Below are 23,895 nucleotides of genomic sequence, written 5' to 3'. Positions count from 1 at the left end.
CTGCACAATAGAGAAACAGCAATTTTCTGCTACTCTGGGGCATTGTAGTTGTAAAGCTGTATGGTGTTCAGAGGGCACTGGATGTGTTCTTGTTGCCAAATCATGTTTGAGGAAAACAAGATGAAATGAGAAATGGGTATTTATGGGAAGTTATCCAGCATAATTATTCCTTCGTTTTGAATTAAAAAGAAATAAGAAATATCAAGAAATGTTCAGAAAGGGGTTAGAATCTTGTTGGTAATGGGGGAGATTTTTTATAGGACTGAAGTTATTTTATGCACTGAAAATTTACATTTTTATCAGTGTTTGGAATGATATTTTGAATTGATCTTTCAGAACATTTTTATTTGCTCATTAGAAAATTTAAGAACTTTAAAAGTTATGCATTTTTAAATTCTCTGGTGTTTTAATCTAAGAGATCTGACAGTCTGTTGCCCTTAGTTTGCATGACTGCCAGTCAGTATTTTCTCCTTTACCCTTCCATCTTCCTTATCTCTTTCTCAGAGATATTATTTTAAATGTGAAATTCTTTTAAACCCAGAGCTCCACTGGTGGCCCAAATCCTGAGCAGAAGGTGCTGCACTGAAGCTTTCTGTTTCTTCCCCTCCATGTGTCTGCCTCGTTTAGGGATGATTTCTGTGTGCTTCAGGTGTATCCCAGGTCAGGGGGAGGGAACATTTATTGATTTATTTCCTTCCTTTTTAACCATTGTTTCCTTTCACCTACCTCCACAAGTGATGGCTGCACTAATTCCTTCACAGACCATTAACTCTGGAGTGCTGTGGGATCCCAGCCCGGCCCTTCCAAGGAGCTGCCATTCACCAGGTCGTAATTCTTCCCCTTGCTCCCACCTCCTCTCCCACGTGGCTGACGTGGCTTCTGTTTGAATTCCAGACGACGACTGCACCGACTCCTTCACGCCCAACCAGGTGGCCAGGATGCACTGCTACCTGGACCTCGTCTACCAGAGCTGGCAGCCCACCAAGAAACCAGCTCCCGTGGCGATTGCCCCCCAGATTGTGGCTCGCACCTCCACCTCTGTCACCCTCGAGTGGTTTCCACCCATCGATGGCCACTTCTTTGAAAGGTGACCATGCTCTGCTCTGTACTTTTGTGCTGGAAAAATGGGAAAGGGAGAACTGGAGGCCCCGCTCCAGGAGCGCGGCTTGGTCATGTGCAGTGCTCAGCCTGGGTTAAGGCTCTTTCCTAAATTGGTTCATGCTGAGGAGGTTATTGATTTGTTGTCTGCTCTTCCTTTCTCAGCCTGTAGCACTCAGTTGAAGGCCATTGATTTGCCATGTAAAGGGCAAATCTTTCTCCATATGTTATGGGAGGAATTTTCAATCAAAGATTCCAGCCCTGTGATTCCTGCTGCTGTTGCTGCTCACAAATACCTGTGGGCTTTGGCTGTGCCTGCATGTTCCCCCCTCTTCCCTTTTCACATTCCCTTTACAAGGACAAAGTGGATCTTGTTTTTACAACACAGAGCTCATGGGCAAGGAGGTGACTGGACCGGGACAGGGACAAATACCTCCTCCTTTGAGCTGTAGATGTGAGATGGGAACTGAGCAAGGCAGAGTCAAAGTCCCAGAGCCCTGGATATGATGTGAATGTTGTCCTGGAGGTCAGCGTAGGGATGTGTATTCCTGTCTGGCAGCCATGCAGCTATGTGATGTCAATAATGGAAAATGTAGGGCTCTGGGCAGGAGTTGCACTCATTGCAGCCCACATTCAGAGCAATTCTGCCCCAGTACGACATGAGTAACTGGGTAGTTCATCTAAATGCTCTTGTGCAGCTCTTGGATGAACTGCAGGAGCTATGGGAGTCCTGGCAGAGAACTTCCCAATTCACTGACCTTCTCACGTTACCATTAACTCACATCCCCATTTGCACTTCTTCTCCACCTCTTGCTTTGTTGTTTTATAGAGAGCAAACTTGGAGTGTCCTTCAGGAGCGCAGCAGTTCAGAGCACAGGAGGCCAAATTTACAAGCGTATTAGCACCCAAAAAGCTGCCTCAGCACTGCTGCTTTGTGCTGGGAGAGCACCTTGAAACCACTGCCTCCATCAGGGATGAAACTCCTTCCAGCACTGCTAGGACACCATGGCCATTTCAGTGGCCAGCTTGTACTTTATCCCACTAGGCAGAGAGCTGTTATTTTCTGCTCAGATGAGATTTTCCACCCTTATTGCAGATTAATATGGAGAGGGAAATCAAATCCTGTTAGGAATTGATAAAAAGAGGTCTTGTGCTCTGAACTGTGTTTGCTTTAATTATAGTTTTGTAACCAAATCCTTTTATTCCCTACCTGCGAAAAAGACTCATACAGTTCTGAAAATTAATTCAGAATTTTTCAGCCCATAATCATTTTTAGGTAAATTAAGTTTCTCCAATTTAATTTAGATTTCAGAAGATGCTTATTGTGTGTTAAATAAATGCCATCTGCCTCTAAAAAACACATTGATGCAGAGTTAATTGTTATGTAACCAAATATGTCTTTATTACATATTTCTTATAACTCAATCAATATGTTCTTAATAACCTCTAGTTACTAGCTTCTTAAATAACACACAGTGGATAGCCCGTTAAATCTAAAATTTCATAACAGAGTTATCATATGTTAAATAAAGAGTGATTTTCCAGGAAAAAAAAAAGTCCTTTGGGTTTTCAAATCTGTGTGCTCAGTATTACTGAAGAGATTTAAAGAGACAGCCTCAAATACTTGGAGTCCAATTCCTTGTTAAAATGAGATTCCCACTGCTAACGGATACAGCAATGTTGCCGTGACCATTTCAAAATGTCACTGAAACATATAAAAATGATCCTGCCTAGAACATGCTCAAATTTTTGATCTGCTAATCAAAACAAGGATGATAGTATTATTTATTCTAGTGACTAATCCTGGAAAAGCCCACGTGCTGGACTTCCAGATCCGCCGTGTCCAGCTCTGCTCGGTCAGAGACTCATGCCTGTATCAATTTGTGAAATTGGGTCACTGTGCAAGACAAGTAGGAGGTAAAATTGGCCAAGTATAATCTTATCTGTGTGTGGGAATACTGTAAATCTTTGCAGATATTTCTACACAAAGTGCACACCATTGGCCCAAATTTTACTTGCCTCACTTGAATGAATAAACTCATTCACTTCAATGGGACTATTCATGTAAAAAACAGAAGACTGATACTCAGCTGCTGAGTGCCTTGGGCCTGGATTCTAATGCACAGAGGCCCCTTCCTTGCTGTTTTGACAGTGTAAAAGGGCCTTCAAAGGATGAATGGCTCTGGCTACATTAGCAAGTGTTGTGGCCCAATAGAAGTAGATCTCCAGCGCAAAACAGTTGTTAATGAAGACCTGACGTCAACACCGCAGGGCTCGGGGGGCTCACGGTGCTCCCACAGGAGCACATCAGGTGTGGTCCTGCAGCACACCTCCACTCTGGTTCCTGGCAAAACTGGGTCCAGCTTCCCTGCTCCAGGACTGTTCCGAGTGCTGGAGGTGGGGAACAGGAGGAATTTCACTCCCAGAGCTCACTCCTGATCCCAATTACAATGCTGCTGTGGGCGTGCTCGGCGTAACTCAAGTTCCTTTTATGTCTCTTTTATTCTCCAGAGCTGTGCACAGGCAGTGACCTCTGCTTAATGAAAGTCAGGGAGGGAAAATTTAGCCTTCTGTTTAAAAACGCAGCACTGGGCTGCCTGTATCTGTGGGAGGTCCTGACAGGTTGAAGGGAGATGGGGCATGGAAGTAAAGACCGTGTTCTGTTCCCTGCTTAGATCTAACTCTGTCATTGGGGCATTGGATGCTTTCCTCATAGGGTCTTCAAATTATGTGGTTACTTACATGGATTTAGGGGCAGAAAGCAATGTTAACTCCTCGTTCCTGTAAATTTGGGGGTGGCTCCCCTGCATTCTCATAATTTAGCAAAAGTAGACACAAGAGTTGTGCACAGCAGTAAAATCTTCTTCCTGATGGACCCTCCTGGCTTCTTCAGAGTGTTCAATTGATATTTGCTCTCTCACTCTAGAGAGTCATTTACCTGCATGTAAATTTGTCAAGATGCTTTGACCCTAAGCTCCAGCAGCTAGTTGGGCTCCCAAATATCCCCAGTAATCAAATATATCTAGAACCAGAATTTCTTCTTGTAGGTCCTGTCCACAGGATTGGAATCCTTCCCGTTCTCCATCCTCCCTTTCAAAAAGTATGAAAAAATGCACACACAATGACGTGTAATATTAAAATAACAATAAAGCAAATGAAACAAGTGAAAACAAGCAAGAAAAAGAGAAGTCACTTCATTTCCTGACTGTGTCCATTGGATGTGCTCATCTGCTGCCTCTGAACATCCATTCGTGCACCTCCTGTCTGAGATGTGTGGGCAGATGTGAACAGTTATTGTCATGGGGCTCTGCAGCAAATTTGGGCAGAAATCTTTTGAATGCATCTTTCTCCAAGTTTTCATTGAGGTGACAGCATTAATTTCCATGAATCTGATTCTATCTCATTCTTAGCAAGCAAATATTTTGGTCAGTGTGGTGTCCCAGAGATGGCTGGGCTTGATAATCACTCTGTTAAACCTTGCTGGAAAGTTTCAGTGCCTTAGAAGGGAGAGGACCAATCCTGAATTTCAAGTACAGCAGCTCAAATTTAGTCTATAAACAGGCACTCTTTACCCAAAGGAATGACAGATTTTTAGTGGTTTTGAGTTGCCTACTGAACTGGTGCTGGCCCTGAAGGAAATGGTCTGTTTTTCACTAGTAATCTTTAGATTTTGAACCCACTTCACTGAAATATCATGCTGTAGGAATTAATTCCTCCTGTGCTCTGAACTTCATAAGCTGGAATTCCCCCAGTACTTGGCTTATTAGAAAACAGAAAAGTCTAGATTTTCCATTAGCCTGCACTTTGGGCAGTCATGTGCCACATGTGCCACGTGTATAAGGTGGCAGATATGGCTATCATTCCTAATTAATTGTGGTTTCTGAGCACCAATTTATGCTCATTTTTTCTTGTTGTCTATGGTTTCATAAGGTATAAGGACCTGGCTTAGGTTTTCATAAGCCTGTAAATGCAATTCCATAATTAGGTTTGACATTCATGGCTCTTTATAGGATTTGTGTGCAAGAGCCTGCAGACCAAAAACTTTAACCCAGGAGTCATCCCCTGTGTAAGTCCTTTCAGCCAGTGGAATTGCATCAGGGTTGAGTTTGGCTCCCAAACTGGAAAAGTAAAAAGAGAAAGTTTGCTCATAGCCTTTCCCACATGATGCTCCTTGTGATTTCTCTCTTACCTCCAAGTCCTCACTGGTAAAAGGAAATGTTTGTCCATAAGCCTACAGTTTTTTTCCACCATGGCAGCCTGTGATGAAATTGTATAGCTGCTAATTTGAGTAAAAAGCAATCCTAATTGTGGAAACTTGGCTTCCAGAGCCCTCTCCTCATCCAGGACCAAGTGCTAATGCAGAGTCTCTTTGTAGAGAAACTGAAAGATCATTTTTGCAGGGACTTCTATCCTGAGTGGCCGTGGAAATGTCTGAAGAACAACTGCACAACAATAATTCTACATTTTGATTTCTCAGGACCATTTATTCAAGTTTCTTGGGGTTTTTTTAAATTTTGGGTTTGCATGTATTATTCAGGCAAGCTGAGTCAGACACCTAAACCTCTGCTAAATAGGCAGCTGAGAAATGAAATAGAGGCAATATCATACCAGTGGTGCAGGTGGGTGAAGTGAGACACGAAGAGAAGTTACTCACAAAATGCCCACATTTTTTCATTACCAGTGTTACAGACCATGAAAGGAAGAGGGGGCCACCTTTGTCTTCCTCTTCTTTATTCTGCTCCATTGCCACGTTGCATTTTTCAGGTGTTTTCAGCAGGTTCATCCCTTCCTGAGCTGCACAAGTTCAGCCAGTTACTGTCTCTCTTGGTGTGCCTCAGCCACTGAGGATCCCAAATAACCTCTGCCTGAGGATCACAGTCCTCTCTTCAAAGCAGTGCTGAAATAAATCATGCAGTGGTGGTTATGATGGTTAAAATTTGCATAGCTGATTATAATAGTTGATATAAATTATTTAATAATTGACTCAAGCTGTTCTTACTAGAGTAGCATAGAGAGTACACTGTGTTGCACACAAATTGTTTGCCTAAAACTTCTGTCCTTTCCGGTGTGTTTGATCATTAGAATAATTAATTTTTAACTTTCCATTTCAGCAGAAAGTGTTCCTTAAAGCAGAACAATTAATTCTGAATAGTAAGCAGCTTACCGGGGTAAATAACCATGTACTTTGGCTCATAAAGAGTTCCAAATTTGTGACCCCAAGGAACATAGGGCTGAACTGTGTGAATTGCATCCTCAGCTGCTATAAATCAGCTTAACTTTATGGAGGATATTAGAGTTACTCCAGTCTACATCAACTTTAACCCTGATCTTGTGAATGTATTAGCAAAACAATTTAAACTGACCGAGGGTAGTTTTGGATTAGATGTTAGGAAGAAATTACTCCCTGTGGGAGTGGTGAGGCCCTGGCACAGGGTGTCCAGAGCAGCTGTGGCTGCCCCTGGATCCCTGGCAGTGCCCAAGACCAGGTTGGACAGGGCTGGGAGCACCTGGGATAGTGGGAGGTGTCCCTGCCATGGCAGGGAGTGGAATGAGATGAGCTTCAAGTCCTTCCCAACCGAAACCATTTAATAATTCGTGAATTGGTGTTTAACTGGATATCCCTGCTCAGCCAATCTTGCTGGTAGGACAATCCTAAAGACGCCACAAGTTCAAGCAATAAATAAATCCATGGTGAGAGCAGAAATAGATCTGAAAACTCCTGAAGCAAATTTCTCTGCTTGAACCCCTGAGCAACGTGTGTTTTCTTTTGTCATGGTTTGGTCCAGTGCAGAAGAGGAAAAATATATAGGTGAATGTTGTCATTTATATAGGTTGTTGTCATTTTGTGTTGGACAGAGGGCTCAAAAAATGCTTTTTTACACAGGCTCTTGACTTAATTCTACAGAAGGTCAGCATCAGAAAACACTTTCATCAGTGCCTTGAGAAAAGGGGGTTAAGTGGACCTGAATTCTAAGTCTTATTGCCTTTAATATAGTTGAATAAGCAGCTCATTCAGCTGTTACTAAGTTGGTGTGTTTTCCTGTTTTCCTGGCCTCCTAGAGAAGTGGGATCAGCATGTGATCTGTGTGCAGAAGGAAGAGTCCTGGTGCAATACGCCTTCAGCGCCTCTTCTCCCATGCCCTGCGATCCCTCGGGGCACTGGAGCCCACGGGAGGCAGAAGGTAAGCCACAGGAATGGGAACAGACACACAGTGGGAGAGAGGGGGGGACAGAGCAAAGGGAGAGCCACAAAGACAGTGGGAGAATCTGGGAGTGATTGGTTATACCTGCAGGTAATGTGGACAGAGGAACACTGAAGGAATGCCACTGGCTCAAATATCTGTGTTTTGGCCCCTGAGTCCTGCCCCTGCCCATGAATTAAGTGAATTCCAGGAGCTGAACATGAATTTCACAAAGCAGCAGAGTGCCAAGAAATGCTGACCATTCACGTCTGCCAGACGAATTCCTCAGGGGACCTGTTTACTCCTTCTACTCTAACTCCAAAAGCGAGGAATTGTTTTTTATTTGGGCCTGATTTGTGCTGCCTTCACTTGTGGTGAATAACAGTCGGCTGCCGCAGCCAGGCTGGACAGAGGTTGCCCTTTGGGCAAGTTGCCTGCAGCAGGAATGCAGGTGACCACGTCAAGCCCTCTTGTTCAGGATGTTTTGCAAGTCATTCTCTTGGAGCCTGTTGGAGGGAGAATGGTCTGCAGGGCTGGTTGTGCAGTGCCATTAGATCTCCATCATTAACTCCTCCACATGTCCCTTCCGTTACGTCCCTGGGTGTATGTGGTGGAGCATATTTAAGATTGCACCAGGCAAAGGTCAGTCATCCCAAATCACAGTTTGGAAAGAGCAGAGTTATTTCAGTCTGTCCCTCACGAGCTTTCCCTTCCGGAGCAGCCACGCTTCTCCATGAGCACACAGGTGAGCCCACTGAGCCCCAAGGACAACCCTGGATTTTGCAAACTCATTATACAAATGCCTCCTTATGTTAAGGGTTTATTTGTCCTGCAACTAAAGGAAGTTGCATGGAAGTTATTCTGTATGGAATATTATTTGGGCTGCTGCCCAGGAGCTCTCCCTTGTCCTAAGGTCAGCATGTGCAATGAGCTGTGCCCCTGCTGCTTGGTGGGACAGTGGTCAGTGTCCTCTGCCCCACACACCATGTCCCAGGGTGGGGGCCCAGCAGAGGTTGTGTTTCACTCTGACTCACCCCCTAAATTTAGGACAGGGTACCCAGAGAAGCTGTGGCTTCCCCATTCCTAAAAGTGTCCAAGGCCAGGTTGGACAGGGCTTGGAGCAGCCTGGGATGGTGGAAGGTGTCCCTGCCCATGGCAGGGTGGAGCTTTTAGGTCTCTTCCAACACAAACCATTCCATGATTTTATGACATCCGAGGCTGCTGGGCACAGCTCAGAGCACACCTGGGTGGAAGCTCCATCCCGGGAAGCAGTGCTCTGGGTATGAGGGTGATTGGATCACCCAGTAAACAGCATTAGCAAAGTTTGGATCACTTGCAGTAGTAGTTCAGGGTAGAAGGTAGAATTTCCACTTAGCCAAGGATTACAAGATTTTGAAACCTGTTTTCATTTGGAACAAAACTTGAAACTTTTGAAATTCTCCATGAAGGAAAATTAAAAACAAAAAGTGTTTGAGGATGGCCAAAATGTTTTGTTTAGCTCATATGAACTTTGGTTAAATTATGACATTTGAAAATATCCCCTTTTAGTATAGAATCTAGGGCAAAAGCAACTTTGAATATGAAAATGGAAAGTGTTTCAAGGTGCAAAAGCGAAAAGGTTTCTCACAAAAATGTCAAAACACAATGTCCCAATAGTGTTAAAAATTGCTTGCCATTTTCTCTTCCAGGATAAAATTTTGGCCAAATAAACCCAATTTTTCAGTGTTTTTATTTTGAAAGGACTGCATATTCCATTGAAATATGCAGTCCCATCAAAATTTCTCCACCAAGCTTTGATTTGAAAACTTCTAGATCTCACACGTCTTGCCAGAGGCATCATTCCTAGAGAAACTAAGCTACTCTAAGATTTATTACTCAGCAGCATTTTGCATTTAATTTCCTCTTCTTGCTGTGTATGCCTGCATGTTCTTAACTATGAAGGGTGCAGTCTGATCCTTATCTGTCTCATTTAGTTGCTCCTGTGCCATTTCTATGGAACAGAAGTTTGGTAGTCGTGATTAATGAGTTGTTGCCACTTTAGGGTAGAAAATATACCAAGTCTATGGTGTTTGTTTGTTTGTTGCTCCATGATTTTCTGTCTCCACTACCACACTCGCTGCCATTCAGGCCCTCTGCCTATTTGCACTTGGTCCGAGTTACAAATAGCAGTTTGATCGTTGTCTGGCTTCTTTAATTGTCTATCTGTGAGTGCTCAAGGCGTCAAGCTTTAAATTCACTTTCTGCAGGGGTTCTTGGGTGTAAATCTCCACTGCTTGAATGTCCATGGAAAATGAAGACAAAGGAGGCACAAGCACGGCCAAAATTAATTCCTTTTAAAATCTGAGATGACACTCATGGAGAATGTTCTGTAGGATCATGCAGCTTCTGAGCAGAAAGGCACACTCCTCACGTGTCTCTGGGGCAGCTCTGGCTGGCCCGATCTCATTCTCCTGAGATCTCCTGCCACAGGCAGCTGCACCAGCAGTGGTCTGGACTATTGTGGGAGCTGTGCCCACTGCAAAACCCTGCTGTGAGCAGTGTCCTTCCTAATTCCCTGCTGATTCCTGAGCATGGTGGGATCCAACACTGAGGCTGAGGCATCCCATGGTTCTTTCTCAGCCAGTTGTGGCCCCTGCACGAGGGGCTGCTTGTTCCTTGTCAGGGGTTGTGGGAAGGCTTATGAGATCAGGAAGCTCTGATTTACTCTTTATCTTCACCGCAGAGCCAGAAGGCTCTAACCTACCTGGATTCTCACCAGCAGCACCAGCTAGGTCAACAAACCTTACAGCACCTCCATAACTCTGTCAAAGGGGGGTTTTATGTAAGAAAGGTGATTTTGGCTCAAGCCCAGTGGGTACCTTTGCTTGCTGTGCAATATATGCATATATCAGTCAGTTCCTCCTGCCTGGTTGACTGCTGACTGAGAGAAGTGTGAGATTATTATAAAAATGCTGCTGCCTTGCACTGCTCTAGAGCTCAGCCTTTTCCTGGGCCTAACATTTCCCTCAAGAGCAATTCCTTCTGTATTCTAATTATCCCATATGGACACTGGAGTCCCTCCCATTGGGTGGTTCCTTTATCTTGACCACCTAAGGAATGTGGCAGGCGAGTTGCAGTTGTAGCAGGGGTGATATCCTGAGAGACTCCTGATGCCAGATGGCCTCTGAGGCTCTGTGTCCCTGTGCTGGGGATTCATCCCTGGGACTGCACTTAACTGCACAATGAAGGATTGACACACCAGGCTGTTGGACAGCATTCTAGGGAAAAGCACCCTCCTAACCTGCCATTCCTGCCCTCCAAACAGGACATGGAGTTTGGCTCTTCCTCACAAACCTCGCATTCCTGTTTTGTGTTAGGCAAGACGTGATGTTGCTTGAGATTCTGTTCTGTGTCTGAGCTGTCTCATAAGGCAAAGGATTTTCAGAATCTGAGTGCAGAGGGAAGAATAACTTCTACACCCTTTCTTTTTGCATACAAATATTTGAAATTTTCAGAGTATTTACCTAGCTCTAGAAATCCAGTTACATGAAATAAGGTTTTTGTCCTTGTCCATAAGGTCTAGGTGTTGGATAATATTTAAGAAAGAGTCTCTTTATCTCAGCTTCATTGAGGTTTTTAGTTTATGAACGACTACAATCTGCCACCTGTTTTGGGGTAATGCTCTGTGTGCTAAGCTCCCTGGAGGCTGAGTCCAATTCATGCATCTCCAGCTATTGTACACTGATCTACCAAAACGTGCAGGTTTGTTTGGAATTTAAGTCTTACCGAGGTCTTGAACTGACAGAGGTGAATTTGCAGGATCCCAGGTGGGGATGTACTGGGCTGTGAGCCATTAGCTCCATTTTCTTTTCTGAGAGAGGGCAGTGGTAAAATTCACACATCTTTCCAAAGCCCTCTGAGATACTGGAGTTTAAAAAGACCTTAGGGCTGCAGGCAGGAGTTTGCTGTGGGTCTGAGAAAGTCGTCAGAGGGCTCAGCCAAGCAATGAGGGTGAGATAACGTGAGCTGAATGGGGTATTGCTGCTCACACTGATTATCCACAGGGCTCACACACTTGCCAGGGGGGGAATCTCGAGCGTGTTAAATGGACCTCTGGCTTTCTTCAAAATGTATCACTGCTGTGGTCTCTCCAGATGTTGCTCTTAGTGGCACTCCCTCTTCTCTGTGCCCTGTGAGGAGGAGAGTGGGGCTCTGGGATATGGGAGGTGAGGGGGAAGCATGAAAAGCTGGGCATCTGCAGGACAATAACGTTGAATCACAGGAAGGCTGCCAGGAAATCTATTCTGCATCTGGGTTCATTTGGTATGAACAGGAGAATTCCCTGAGCTGTTTATCCTTGACAAAAGAGACACATTTCTAACACTTCATTGAATCACAGACAATCAGAGTAACCTTCACATGTTGCCCTTTTCTCTTTAAATTAGTAGTGATGTCCTGTTTGTCCATGTATGCCCAGTAGTTTATCTTGCTTTTTTCCTCAGTTACAAACAATTGTGCTGTCCTTTTTATCCCCTTCGCTTTCTGCATTTCTCTCCTCTCATTACCTTTCTTTATCTTCTTTTCTGTACTTTGCCTTCTCCCTGGCATGCTTGCCTCCCTTTTTGTGTGATTATTTGGGAAGGAAAAGGGAATTTATAGCTCTCACTGGATTCTGTTACCAACTGTTCCACCCGTCTGACCCCTCTGGATCTTGCAGTCCATGACTCCACGCCAAGTTGTAATGTTACCATAGTATTTGGGAACCCAGCAAGCATTGTGGCTTTCATTATTTTTTAGTACTACCTCCCATGTAGTTGAACACAACCAATGGTGAGAAGAGTAAAAGCACAAGTGCCTGTTGTTTCATCACAATGAGAGCAAAGAGACAGCTCAGACCTGTGCTCCATGTGCCTCCAAAAAAAGGGGCCTTGCACAACATGCTAGATCAACCTGTAAATGCCACAGGAGTTACCCCTGAGCAGCACAACTGCTTCTTGGAACAAACAAAGGCTCTTTTCTTGTCTTTGTTAAAGGGAAAAAGATTGTATTTTTGATGAGAGGCAAGGGAATAATAAGTAGAAGGTGAACTGGAGGCAAAGTGACTCTGTTTATCAGGTAAATTACCAAGTGGAAGAGGTAGAAAATACCATTGTTTGGCACAGGGAAAAACACTAGAAATAGGAAATGCAGGTCCAGCTGCACTGGCACAGAGTGTGTTGTGTGGTGTCCAGTCCAGCTGGGCACTTAAACTGGGTTTGTGTCTCCCACCTGGACAGGAGACACTGGTGTTCTGTTCCTCTTCCCCATGCTGGCCACGCCTGTTCTGGTGAAGTAAATAATTGGTTTCCTGGACAGATATGTTCTCCTGTTGCCAGTCTGCTTTAAACTGATGCCAACAAAAACTCATGTTCTCTAACTCCTACTTCTGTGCCCTCTCTTTGCTTCCTCCTTCCTTTCCAGGGCACCCTGACGTTGAGCAGCCCTGCAAATCCAGCGTCAGGACGTGGAGTCCCAATTCAGCCGTCAACCAACACACGGTGCCCCCAGCCTGCCCCGAGCCCCAGGGCTGCTACCTGCAGCTGGAATTTCGCTACCCCCTGACTCCAGAGTCCCTCACGGTCTGGGTGACGTTCGTGTCCCCAGACTGGGACTCCAGTGGAGCAGTGAATGACATCAAGCTGCTCACCGTCAGCGGGAAGAACATCTCGCTCGGGCCACAGAACGTCTTCTGTGACATCCCACTGACCATAAAGCTGGATGTGGGACAAGTGGGAGAGGAGGTGTATGGGATCCAGATCTACACCTTGGACGAGCACCTGGAAATTGATGCTGCCATGCTGAGCTCTGTCCCTCACAGCACCCTGTGCTCAGGCTGCAAACCAATCCAGTACAAAGTGGTCCGGGACCCCCCTTTCCAGTCTGGATCTGCAGTGGTCATCTCAAACCTCAGCAGGAGGTTTGTCGACACGTAAGTAGCTGCTTTCCAGAGAGCTGGATAGATCAAAACAATGCCCTGTTCTTCCCATCCTTCTAATGTCCAGCACTACAAGTGATTATTTGTCAGAATCTGAGGTATTGATGACTCTGAGATTGTAGAAAGTCTCTGTCTTTCAGCCCCGCTGCCAAAGAAGCCATAATTGGTCTGTGCTGGTTTCCAGGTTGTTTATTCTGTTTATCTCTCACATGTTCTGCTGCCCTGCCCAGCTCTGTCCTGCAGGGCAGCGTGTGGGGCTCTGCCCTCAGTGGGATGTTACAAACATTAAATACCAGAAACTCCCTGGGCTGCATTTACAATAACGTGCCAATATCTGTCACCTACGTTGGACAGTGTGTCCCCAGCCTGAACCAACAGAAAAATGCCAACACCACAGTGAGACATGGAGGGCATGAAGAAGGAGAAAAAGGACAAGGCACACCCAATTTCCTCCATCTTCTCCCCTTTGGACCCCTCATCTAGAATCCTAAAATTTTACTTTTGCACCCGTGCCACACTTAATTATTACTTACATCAAACACTCAGAGCTGGTAATTCATCCTGTAAGATTGAAAACTCTTTTCCATGGACAGAGATCACAGCCAGTGTCTCTGGGGACTCTGTCCAGGGGGGTTCCTGACCCCTGCCAGGGTCCCAGACCTGCCAGGGCAGCCAGAGGGAAGCTCTGGATTCCCGCAATTATTAAGGTGTTGAACTAGATAGACATGCCAAGAATTACCAAGTCAGGATCACCTCATAGTTTGTGTCTGAAACCAGGAGCATTAAACCCAAATGAGATGCCTGAGATTTCATGGATACTTTTTGAGGCAACTCTGGGCTGGCTGTATGGAGATGTGTCAGTCAGGCTTTCTTTAACTAGACAGGATAATGCTGTCTACCTAAGATATGACAAATTAAATCTTTAAGCTAACCTAAATGACGACCTCTGGAATAACATGGTCACCATTTCCTTGGCAATCTTTTGAAAGTAATGTTTTAGTAGAAAAGGAGAGAGCAGGGCTTTCAGTGCTGGAGCACTGATTAACTGCTCAAGAAAGTGTGCAAAGAAATACAGTGCATGTTCAGGTGTAAAAATGTGTTTCACTCACTTCCATTTTCTGCTTTCATGGGTCACTAAACCAAGTTGTGTTGGTGTGAGATTGCTCTGAAATGGGAAACATTGCAAAGGTACCAGTTTGTTGTAGAAACTGAGTGTCATCCCAGATACAGTTACAGTTATCTAGTAAAAAGATGCATTACTGTTGAGAAAAGTTCAAAATATTTACTAATTTCAAGGAGATCTGTGATCTACCCATAAACATTTGCCAGGAAGAAAAATATCTTTTGCATAACATGATTCCCTGGAAATGATTCACTCATCTGTGGGAACAACATGAATTTCTTTTGAAAAATGAACACCAGATAAAAGGAAACCTGCTAAGAAAACTGCACTCTAATTTAGAAAAGATGATCTAATTAGTACAGCTAATATCAAGGAAGCATACATCATTATGGTCTTCTAAAGCATATTTAAATAGAATAAAAATGATTAATTAACAATTCAGTAATCACGAGCTACCATCCCTTTTCATGGCCCAATTATGCATCTCAGAAGATGAAAATTGTCCCTACAGATTTAAAAATTTAAGTTAGCTAACAATAGTGAATCTAAAAAGAAAACCTAGGTCATCACCAAGATTACTCATGTGCTGAAAGTTAAGCATGTGCTTAAGTGCTTTCTTGGGTTGTAGCCTTGTTCAAACAATTGCTGGCACTTAGCATGAGATGGATACTGGCATATTGGAAATGTGGAAAGTGGTGAATTTTCCCAAGATTTTGCTGTGAAAGCATCTTTGCCTGAAACCTAGCCCACTCTCATTGGAAAATGGGATTGGTTTGGTATGAAATATTTGCATACCTTAGCACAAGTTCCCACAGAAACAGGTCCAGTTTTGACTTCATAACACAATATGAAAGAAAAAAGAGAAACCCAAAACACAACTTGCCTTCTGAGTCCTATTTCTTTGCCTTTTATTATGATTTTGTGTGTCACTTCTAGCTTCAGCAAGCTGAAGTGGAGGAGTGCTCTAAGAATCAAATCAGTAGCCAGGAATTAATGGCAGTTTTCCTGAGGGTCATTGATTAAATCACATTGGGTAACAGCACTGTCCCTGTCTTTATGTCTCAGGTAGTTACACAGACAGCTAAAAATCAGACAGAACATTTAATTTAGTCTTTCTGAGTTCCACTTGTGATTAGTGGACAGAAATGGATGCTCCTGGAAGCTCGCACAGCCAACCTCACAACCAAATCCCATCCTAACGCTCCAGGTTAGCTGGGCTCACTTCTGTGTCTTACCAGAGACCAGAGGGAAAATCCTTCCAGTGAGCTCTGACACTTGGGAAATAAAGTTTTAGTCACTGGGTGAGTATATATGCAGAATCTTGAGCACTCGTTGGCTTTGAGACTGTTTTGGCTGAATGAGGGTGTGAGGCCCTGGCACAGGTGCCCAGAGCAGCTGTGGCTGCCCCTGGATCCCTGGCAGTGCCCAGGGCCAGGCTGGACAGGGCTGGGAGCAGCCTGGGGCAGTGGGAGGTGTCCCTGCCATGGCAGGGACTTTGGAGTAAGATGGTCTTTAAACCATTCTGTGATTGTATGACTCAAGACTTCTGCATGTGTTTGAACTTTTGAGAAGTGAGAGGAATTTTTTATTATATCATCCAGGCACAGCACTGATCTGTATCTCCTGGTGATGGGGAGATCCAGAGGCTACTGCTGGACTGTGCCTTGAGACACAGAAAACTCCTTGAAACCCTGCATAGGGTTGTGGTTTTCTGGTAGAGGCAAAAACAATATGAATTTTCCACTGAAACCTTGTGCAAAGATTAGCCAGAGTCTTTGCACTCCCTAAGCAGGAAGGAAAGGACAAGGGAATTCAGGGACAGAGGCACTGGGCCATGGTCCTATTTATGAATGTGTGTAGAGGTAAATGCTGTCTCTCTCCCTGTTCACATCTGCCTGTTTACCTCATTCTGCACCACTGGAATTCAGCATATTTGTGCAGACAGACTTTGCAGCCCCTTTATCTCCCTGTGAGCCCCAAGCCAGTTGCCCCTCCTTGGTGCCCTTGCATGTTTTCTGTATGAAATAAAAAAACACCCCCACATGTTCTGTGGAAGGCTATTTTGAAGGCAGTCACATATCTTTACTCTTGCCTCCTCTGACCTTGATCTTTACTTTCTCTTTTTCTCCCAAAGAAAATATTTGCTTGCACTGTTATTTGTAAGCAAGATCCTTTCCCCAGGTGTAGCGATGCTGAAAGAAAAATTAATTTCTTCTACCTTCTTCCTGTCAAAGATAGGGAACTTCCTTTTAACCTGAGAGGAGAAATAGCCTTTAATGGATAGCCCTTGCATAGTCAGCACTGGATTCTCCACAGAGGAGAGTAAATAACTAGAACAGTGGAAACATTTTATTAAGAAATACAAAATAATACCAGACCTTCTGTTCTCAAGCTGAATTTTAATCTCAACTCTTAGCTCAAGTTGAGGCTTAAACATTAATTTCTGAGGGACAGGACCTTATCTAGGACTTTATCCTTGGGCCTTACAGAAACCAGGCAAGATACACTCAATTCCACTGTGTGTGATCAGCCCGAATTGCTGGTATCTGGGATACAAAATGAGAGTCAGAGCCTAGGAGAAGAGAAGACACCTAAATAAATCAGTGGGGGAAAAAGAGGTCAGGCCAGGTGCAGCATAGAAGTGCTGAGTCTTCACACCACAGCAACTGATAAGGAAGGAGCCTCGTCTGCAAGTCTCAAAGTCTCAGCTCACAATTGAATCCGGTGTGTGGGTTGTGCACATGCTCTGAGGCTGCTCTCTAGAAACACTGCGTGACATGGTCACAATGGCAATTGAGGTAGTGGCTCTTTGCCATTCCTGGAGCTTTTTTACACTCGGATTCTTGTGCTGGGGAGCAATCACTGCTGATTTTTTAAGAGCTTGGTGAGCAGGCGGTGCCCAGATCTCTCTGGATGGTGTCAGCCCCACCAGGGCAGTCTGGGGTGAGCAGCCTCTGTTCCCCATGGCACTCCCAGTATCCCAGTTTGTGAACAGGGAGGAGCAGAGTGCTCTTACAAGTTCTACATGTTCCCCTCTGGCAGACCAAGCCAAGACACACTGAAGTTGGTTTTGGAAAGTTGTCAGATTAACTGAAAAACTTTCAAAAAGCTGGAAAATTTTCCAAGTTTTCTACCACAAACTTTGTAAGAAGCCTCAAAGTGTGGTGGACAGCACTGGATCAGGTTGTCTTTGTGGTGTTAACCAGTAGGGTTTTTTCAAGACAAAGACATTGACTGAAATAACCTGAGAAAGAATCTCAGCATGAAGCCCTGCTGCAAGGTTTGGGTTTGCAGAATTGAGCTTCGCTGAGGAGCCAGTTTGCAGTCCTGTGATATGTTATTCTGAGCCATTCCTGCCAGAGCTTTGGTACTGGGCTGACACATAGAGATCCTGCATTCAGACTTCAAAAAAGAAACACTGAGAGAGAAGCTTGCATTTTCTTGTACAGGGAATAGGTTTTTCTTCTCAGTTTTGGCTATTTTGCACTGACATTCTATGGATAAACCTTTTCTGTTGCTTGATAATAGTTGGAGAGGATTGATCATTTGTGTAAACAGCAGTTCTTGTTCAAGTACAGTATTTTAAAATATGTTGTTAGAATCAGGACTTCCATTCAGTGCTGAACTTGTAAAATCCATGTAATTTCTTGGGTTTTAAGTCTGTTTTAACACCTCAAGGTGGTGGACTAAGATCTCGCTCTGGCTTCTTGGAGTGCTTGCAGAATGACAGAGAAATTGCCACCCCCAGGATGGCAGGAGTCTGGGGGGCTCCTGTGGCACTGTTTGTGGGTCCTTAACGTTTCATTGCTCATGGGTCCTTGGCAGTTCACGTGCTTTAGCCCTCTACTTCATCCAACACAATAATTTGTTTCCAAATTTGCCTTATTGATGAATATACCATTTGTCACTGGTCCCCAGATGGAAGGGGCATATTGTCAGTGACTTGTCAGAAATCCCAGATGAGGAGAAGTTGAGTAAAATGGAAAGTGACTCTTTAGTCTGAAGGCTCCTACAAATATGAACAAGCAGAGATGCTGGAGGATCAGCAATAGCTGTTCATAATGAGCAAGTCAAAGGATTTTCTTTTTCCATGGACAAAGCTATTTGGAACTTCCCTAAGAAGCAAACATCTTTCTGTCCCACCAGGTTTCTCTTGCCCCTGTAATTTCCTTACAGTCACTTATTGGTATGCCTTTTAGCCCCTGAACTCAAGCAGGAAAGTGCATTTACCTAACCTTGGCCCAGCTGAATGGGACTGGAAATTATGAATATCATACTGATGATGTCTAAACCCAAGTCCCTACAGAATGCAACACTGAAACTTCACAGTGGTATCTGTCCTTATTATGGCATTCCTTCATTCACCTCAAAGATCTATTTATCTTTTTTTCTGAAGGTCTACCAGCCAGTGGAATGTATGATCTAAAGCAGCTAAAATGAATTGCCAAATCGATCTGTCATGAAGATAATTAACACCATATTTCCACCCAAACAAGATACAGATCACTGGGTGGTTTTTCTCCCAACACCAAAAGCTGAAGCCCATATTATCACCCATCTTCTGCTCATCCCTCCTCCACATTACTATGCCAAACCTTTCTCAATATGCCAGGAAATACTGGGGAGTATCTAAGATAGGACTGAAATATTAAGAAAAATCTTTGCATGCCCAGATTTATCTGCAAGGTTGTCCATGGTGTGCTACACATCTGGATTCTCAGCTGGCTTTAAAACTGTAGGTGGCATTCCAGCTGTCCTTGTGCATCAACACGTACCCAGCTACCCTGGAAAGGCCTTGCCTTGTTGTGTGAAAGGACCTCCTATGGTTTTCCATCCCCCTGATGGTTCATAGTTGCCTTGCAATTGCATAAATCATAGAATCATAGAAATATGGAATGGATTGTATTGAAAGGGACCTTGAAGATCATCTCATTCTAACCCCTGCCATGGGCAGGGACACCTTTCACTAGACCAGGTTGCTCCATCAGGAGCTCCATCCAGCCTGACCTTCCAATTAACTTCTCTCTTCCCCTCTCACTTGGAATATGGAATAAAAAGTTTCCACTTTATTCTGACTTTACTGCTCCTAACATGTGCAGTATTGTCTTATACCAACATATGGACCATTTCAAGACATCCAAACCTGTAAGTTATTCATTTCTACATTATAGCTCCATCTTTCTCTGCATTGACTGAACCTATTTACCAATTCTGTATGTCTCTGGATAATTGAACTTTTGGGTTTCTGATTTTTTTTTTTTCAGGAAATATTTGTTAGTCAGCCTCAAAGTGATAACTGAATGAAAAATTCCATTTTCATTCAAATTTATCTTTCTATCCAAACTATTGCTACTACTAGATGTAAAACAGTGTGTCTGTTGTTGAGTCACTGAGTATTTAATGCCCACTCTCACTCACAGACTACCAGGGAACTGCTATTATTAAAAGCATTTTTCACTCGTCTCCAACTAGGAGGTTTCTTTCCCATAATTGCACTTGTCTTTAGTAATAGGTTAGAGATCCCTGGCTATATCACATTTTACAGCTCCTTTCCAGTAGAAACAATTTTACCAAGCTTCAGCAGGAACGGATTTACTCTTATTCACACTTTCTTGCTCATTTCTAAGAGCTTCCCTATCATTAGCTTTCCATGCTAGCTTTCCATGGACAAAGCTATTTTGAGCTTTCCCAAGAAGCAAACACCTTTCTGTCCCACCAGGTTTCTCTTACCCCTGTAATTTCCAGTTTCAGGCTCAAGAACTTGCCTAGTTCTTCATCCAGAGACCTTTTGTTAAGGAGTAAACATTTTATTTTTCCCATGCAGATCCTACTTTCCCAGCAGGAATACTGACCATGCTGTCACTGCATGAAAACCTTCTCAGTGAAGAGTTTTGCGTGTGTTGGAGCTGCCTGTGGTCAGTTTTGGCAAAGTTGTGGTGTTTGGTATGCAGCTGGTGTAGGACAGGTGCTCAGCAAGGGGCTGGCATTGTCCCTGTGCTGCTCTGAGGCCATGCCTGGCCTGGGCTGTGTCATCAACTCTGTCCTCATGCAGCCAGTATAGATTGCTGCTCCTGCTTACTGAACCTGGAAATCCCCCATGATGAAAGAGCAGAGCAACACAGGAGAACTGCCTGTCCCACACCTTCCCCCCCAGCATCAGGAAACAGCTCAGAGGTTCACCTGCCCCTAGCAGAGGTGACGTGCTCTGGGAAGGAGACTCCTCCATGTAGTAGCAACTCCACTGCCAACACCCCTCGGGGAAATTCTTTCCTTTCCCAGCAGTGGGGCCTCGCCTGTGGCTTGCACGGGTCTGGGCAGGGAGGCACAGGGGTGACTGATGCTGCTCCCTGTGCCAGGGAGGAGCACACAGCCCTGCTCTGCACTGAGGGCTCAGTGAGCCAGGAAGAGGAAAAAGATGAAAACCTCTCCTATTCCATCTCCTGTTCCTGCCTCTCTCCTTCACACGCTGTGCTGTGAAATCCTGAGGTAGTGGTTGCTATTATTTATAGCTGGCAGTGGCGTGCTGGGTGTTTCAGAGGAAATACGCAGAGTGCCTCCATCCAAAGAGCTCCCAAAGAAGTGTTGGGGGCCAGTGGTGCTGCTGTTCTCAGGGGTGATGCATCTCTGCTTGGCTGATGGGATTTGACAGCTGGACGCCACATTCTGATGGCTTTCCTCCTTCCCTGCTTTCTTCATTAAAGGTGCCAGGTTATCTTTGCAAAAGAAGAAAACCTGCTTCCTGACCTCACACACAGAGCAGATAGAGCAATTTTTTCCCTTACCACCCTCTGCCAAATTGCTTTAACCCTGCCCTGGAGAGGAGAAAGAACAATTTGACACTCTGTGCCCATTCAGGAGGCAGCTTTCCCACTAAGCCTGTGCAGGGAGGCCGTTTGGTGCCAGCTGTAGTGATAGATTTGTGGTTCCTCGCTGCTGCGGTTTCTTACGTAACGCTGTAACTAAAGCTGGCACTTGACAGAATCCGTAGCTCCTGTTCTGGCTCGGCTGCACATGATGCAAGAATAAAGGTAGTGAGGGCGGGTTGATATCTTTATGGCTTTGTGATCACAAGACAAGGCACCCCAGAGGAATTTTTCAGCCTGGGTGTATTTCTGAAGGATGGGATTGCTCTAAATGCCCCACAGCCGCCACTCCTAAATAAATTATTTCAGGAAAGAGGGACTGCCCCATCTGGGAGTGACACTTGGCTTCAGGATCAGCTCTGCTCCAGCCAGGGACTCCCCAAGGACTTCTACTACATTGGATTCCCATCTCCAAAGTACCTCTTGGGCAATACACAGAGACAGTAGAGAGATCAACCTGTGAACTAGAACTTAGCCATGTGCAAATGTCCCTAAAAAAGTGAACATTACCAGCTGTTCTATTATTATCCGAAAAGATACTATTAGAAATTGATATATTTAATCACTTCCAGCCAGGGTGGAATTTGAACTCATGACCTAGAAGTAGTAGCAGAGTTTTTAGCTGCAGGAAAAAAAAAAAAAAAATAGAAGGTCAAACAGGACTTTTCCTGCTGGGTAAAATAATTTATTGCAGGTGAAACAGTCTCAGATATGTGGTAAATTAGGCTGTGCATTATCTCATGGATAATAACTTCTCTCTGATGTTTGGCTTCTTGTGTGCATCTTTATTTTGGGCTCTAAATAAGATAAGAAGCACCAGAAGTCTCCCAGGAATAACAAATGCATTTTCTTTGCTTGATTGAGGAAAGAAATATTGGACAGACATGTGTTATGCAACAATTTAAAAATAACTCTCTTGTAAAACTTGGAGTGAGCCTCAAATACCACAGAAGTAGCAGAAATGTGTTACCTACCTTTTTATCAGTCAGCCAATACAGCTTTTCTCAGCTACTTTTGCTGAACTATTGGCCTGATCATTTCCTGGGCATTTTATTTTAATATATTTTCCTAGGAAGTGCATTCCAAGTCTCTGTTAAATTTGAATCTACACTCAAGCAGGCAAGGGTTTGGAAAGAATGCTGCAGTCAGACTGAAATATCTGTGCTGTCTCTTGTATCTTGTGGGACCCGGTGACAGACAAGACAAAAGTGTGTCCAGGCTATGTTGGACAGGGCCCTGAGAAACCTGGTCTAGTTCAAAGGGTTGAAATAAGGTGAATTTTAAGGTCTCTTCCAACCCAAACCATTCTGGAATTCCATGATTTTAGATGTATCACTGCATGGCATACAGCCTGTTGATCCTGCTGCAGGCCCAAGGCACCCATCTTGTGATTGTTTCACCCAAACTTCTCTAAGTCTTTTTGGTCAGGATCTCCTTAAATGAATGGTGGCATTGGGCATCTCTGTGCTGATATCCCAGTTCCATCATTTTCCTGGTGCTTTTGTGATTGGAAAAGCAAGGTGGAAAGAAAGCTCCTTCTTCTTTTCAAATTGTACCTCAGAGACAGTGCCTGGAATTTGATACCCCAAATTATCAGTCACTGAAAGCCCAGTGCAGTAAACCAGATCATTTATTCACAATGGTACAGCATTTTTTTAAACTGTAAGACCAGTTGCAGATGTAATGACAATAGAGGAAATTAGCTCATGATGGGATTTTAGGAAGAGGGTAGTGGAAGTATGTTCAGTAATGTTCAGTTATTAAACCATTAGAGATCCCACTGGAGACCAGCCAGTAGGATTTCTCATAATCTGCAGCGGCTTACGGCAAAACACAGAACCCCTGAGGAGGGAAATGACAAAATGTTCCTCTGGAAGAGTTGCCTCATCTCCTCACCCATGTCTGTGCTCTGCTCTGCTCTTGGTGTGGGAGCACATCCCTGTCTATTATCCCTCCCTCCTCCTAAGGAGGAGGAGAGCCACAGCCCTCCTGCCTGGAACCCCCAAAATAGGTCTTGGTGAGGTGGGATGGTGGATGTGAAACCAGAGAACACTGCAAACATCTGTGTTCACTTGGGGCCCAATCTAAGCTCTACTGAAAAGGCACAAAATAACTTCCACTGGCTCCAGGAGCCTTTGGATCAGACACTGTGAGTGTTTGCTCCCATGGCTCTGTTCACCATTTTGGTGGGATTACAGGGAAGCAGGAGGGTATTGAGTTCTGAAAATCAGGTCTTGGCTCAGGCTTGTTAAAAAGAAATCCAAGAAGTCAGGTCTGGATTCAGAGAAGGCAAAGAAGATTATTCTACCAAGCTGACCACCCTAAATTGGGAAGAGACTTCTGCCCAAACTCAATGGGCTGGCACAGGGCTGAGGGCAGCAGCCGAAGGGCTCCCAGTCCCAGTGGTGATCCAAAAGTTGAGGGGTGATCAGAAATTGGCTCCTTTTTGGTGATCCAAAACTTGGCTCCTTTTGGTGATCCAAAACTTGGCTCCTTTTTGGTGATCCAAAGGTTGTCTCTCAGGGTGTGGTGGGCAGGGTGTCCATCAGGCACTTCTCCTGCGCTGTGTGTAACCAGGCTGGTCCTGCACGGAGGGGTGTCAGGAACCAGGCAGTGCTCACAGAGAGGCGAGATGCAACAGGCAGAGCTTCCTCAGTGACAGTGACAGCCTGACAG

General features: G+C 44.5%; 1 protein-coding gene across 1 annotated transcript in view; it reads left to right on the top strand.

Annotated features, from left to right (window-relative positions):
- The window catches only part of PAPPA (pappalysin 1), a 174,752-nt gene that overhangs the window by 59,781 nt on the left and 91,076 nt on the right, over positions 1-23,895 (top strand). The window contains exons 5-7 of the mRNA XM_021551415.3: positions 895-1,087; positions 7,159-7,280; positions 12,720-13,227. Coding sequence (XP_021407090.2) covers positions 895-1,087; positions 7,159-7,280; positions 12,720-13,227 — 823 coding nt within the window. The remainder of the gene's footprint in view (positions 1-894; positions 1,088-7,158; positions 7,281-12,719; positions 13,228-23,895) is intronic.

This window comes from Lonchura striata, chromosome 22 (assembly GCF_046129695.1).
Source record: "Lonchura striata isolate bLonStr1 chromosome 22, bLonStr1.mat, whole genome shotgun sequence".
In the NCBI taxonomy this organism is placed as follows: Eukaryota; Metazoa; Chordata; class Aves; order Passeriformes; family Estrildidae; genus Lonchura; species Lonchura striata.
This window is presented reverse-complemented; position numbering and strand designations above follow the sequence as displayed.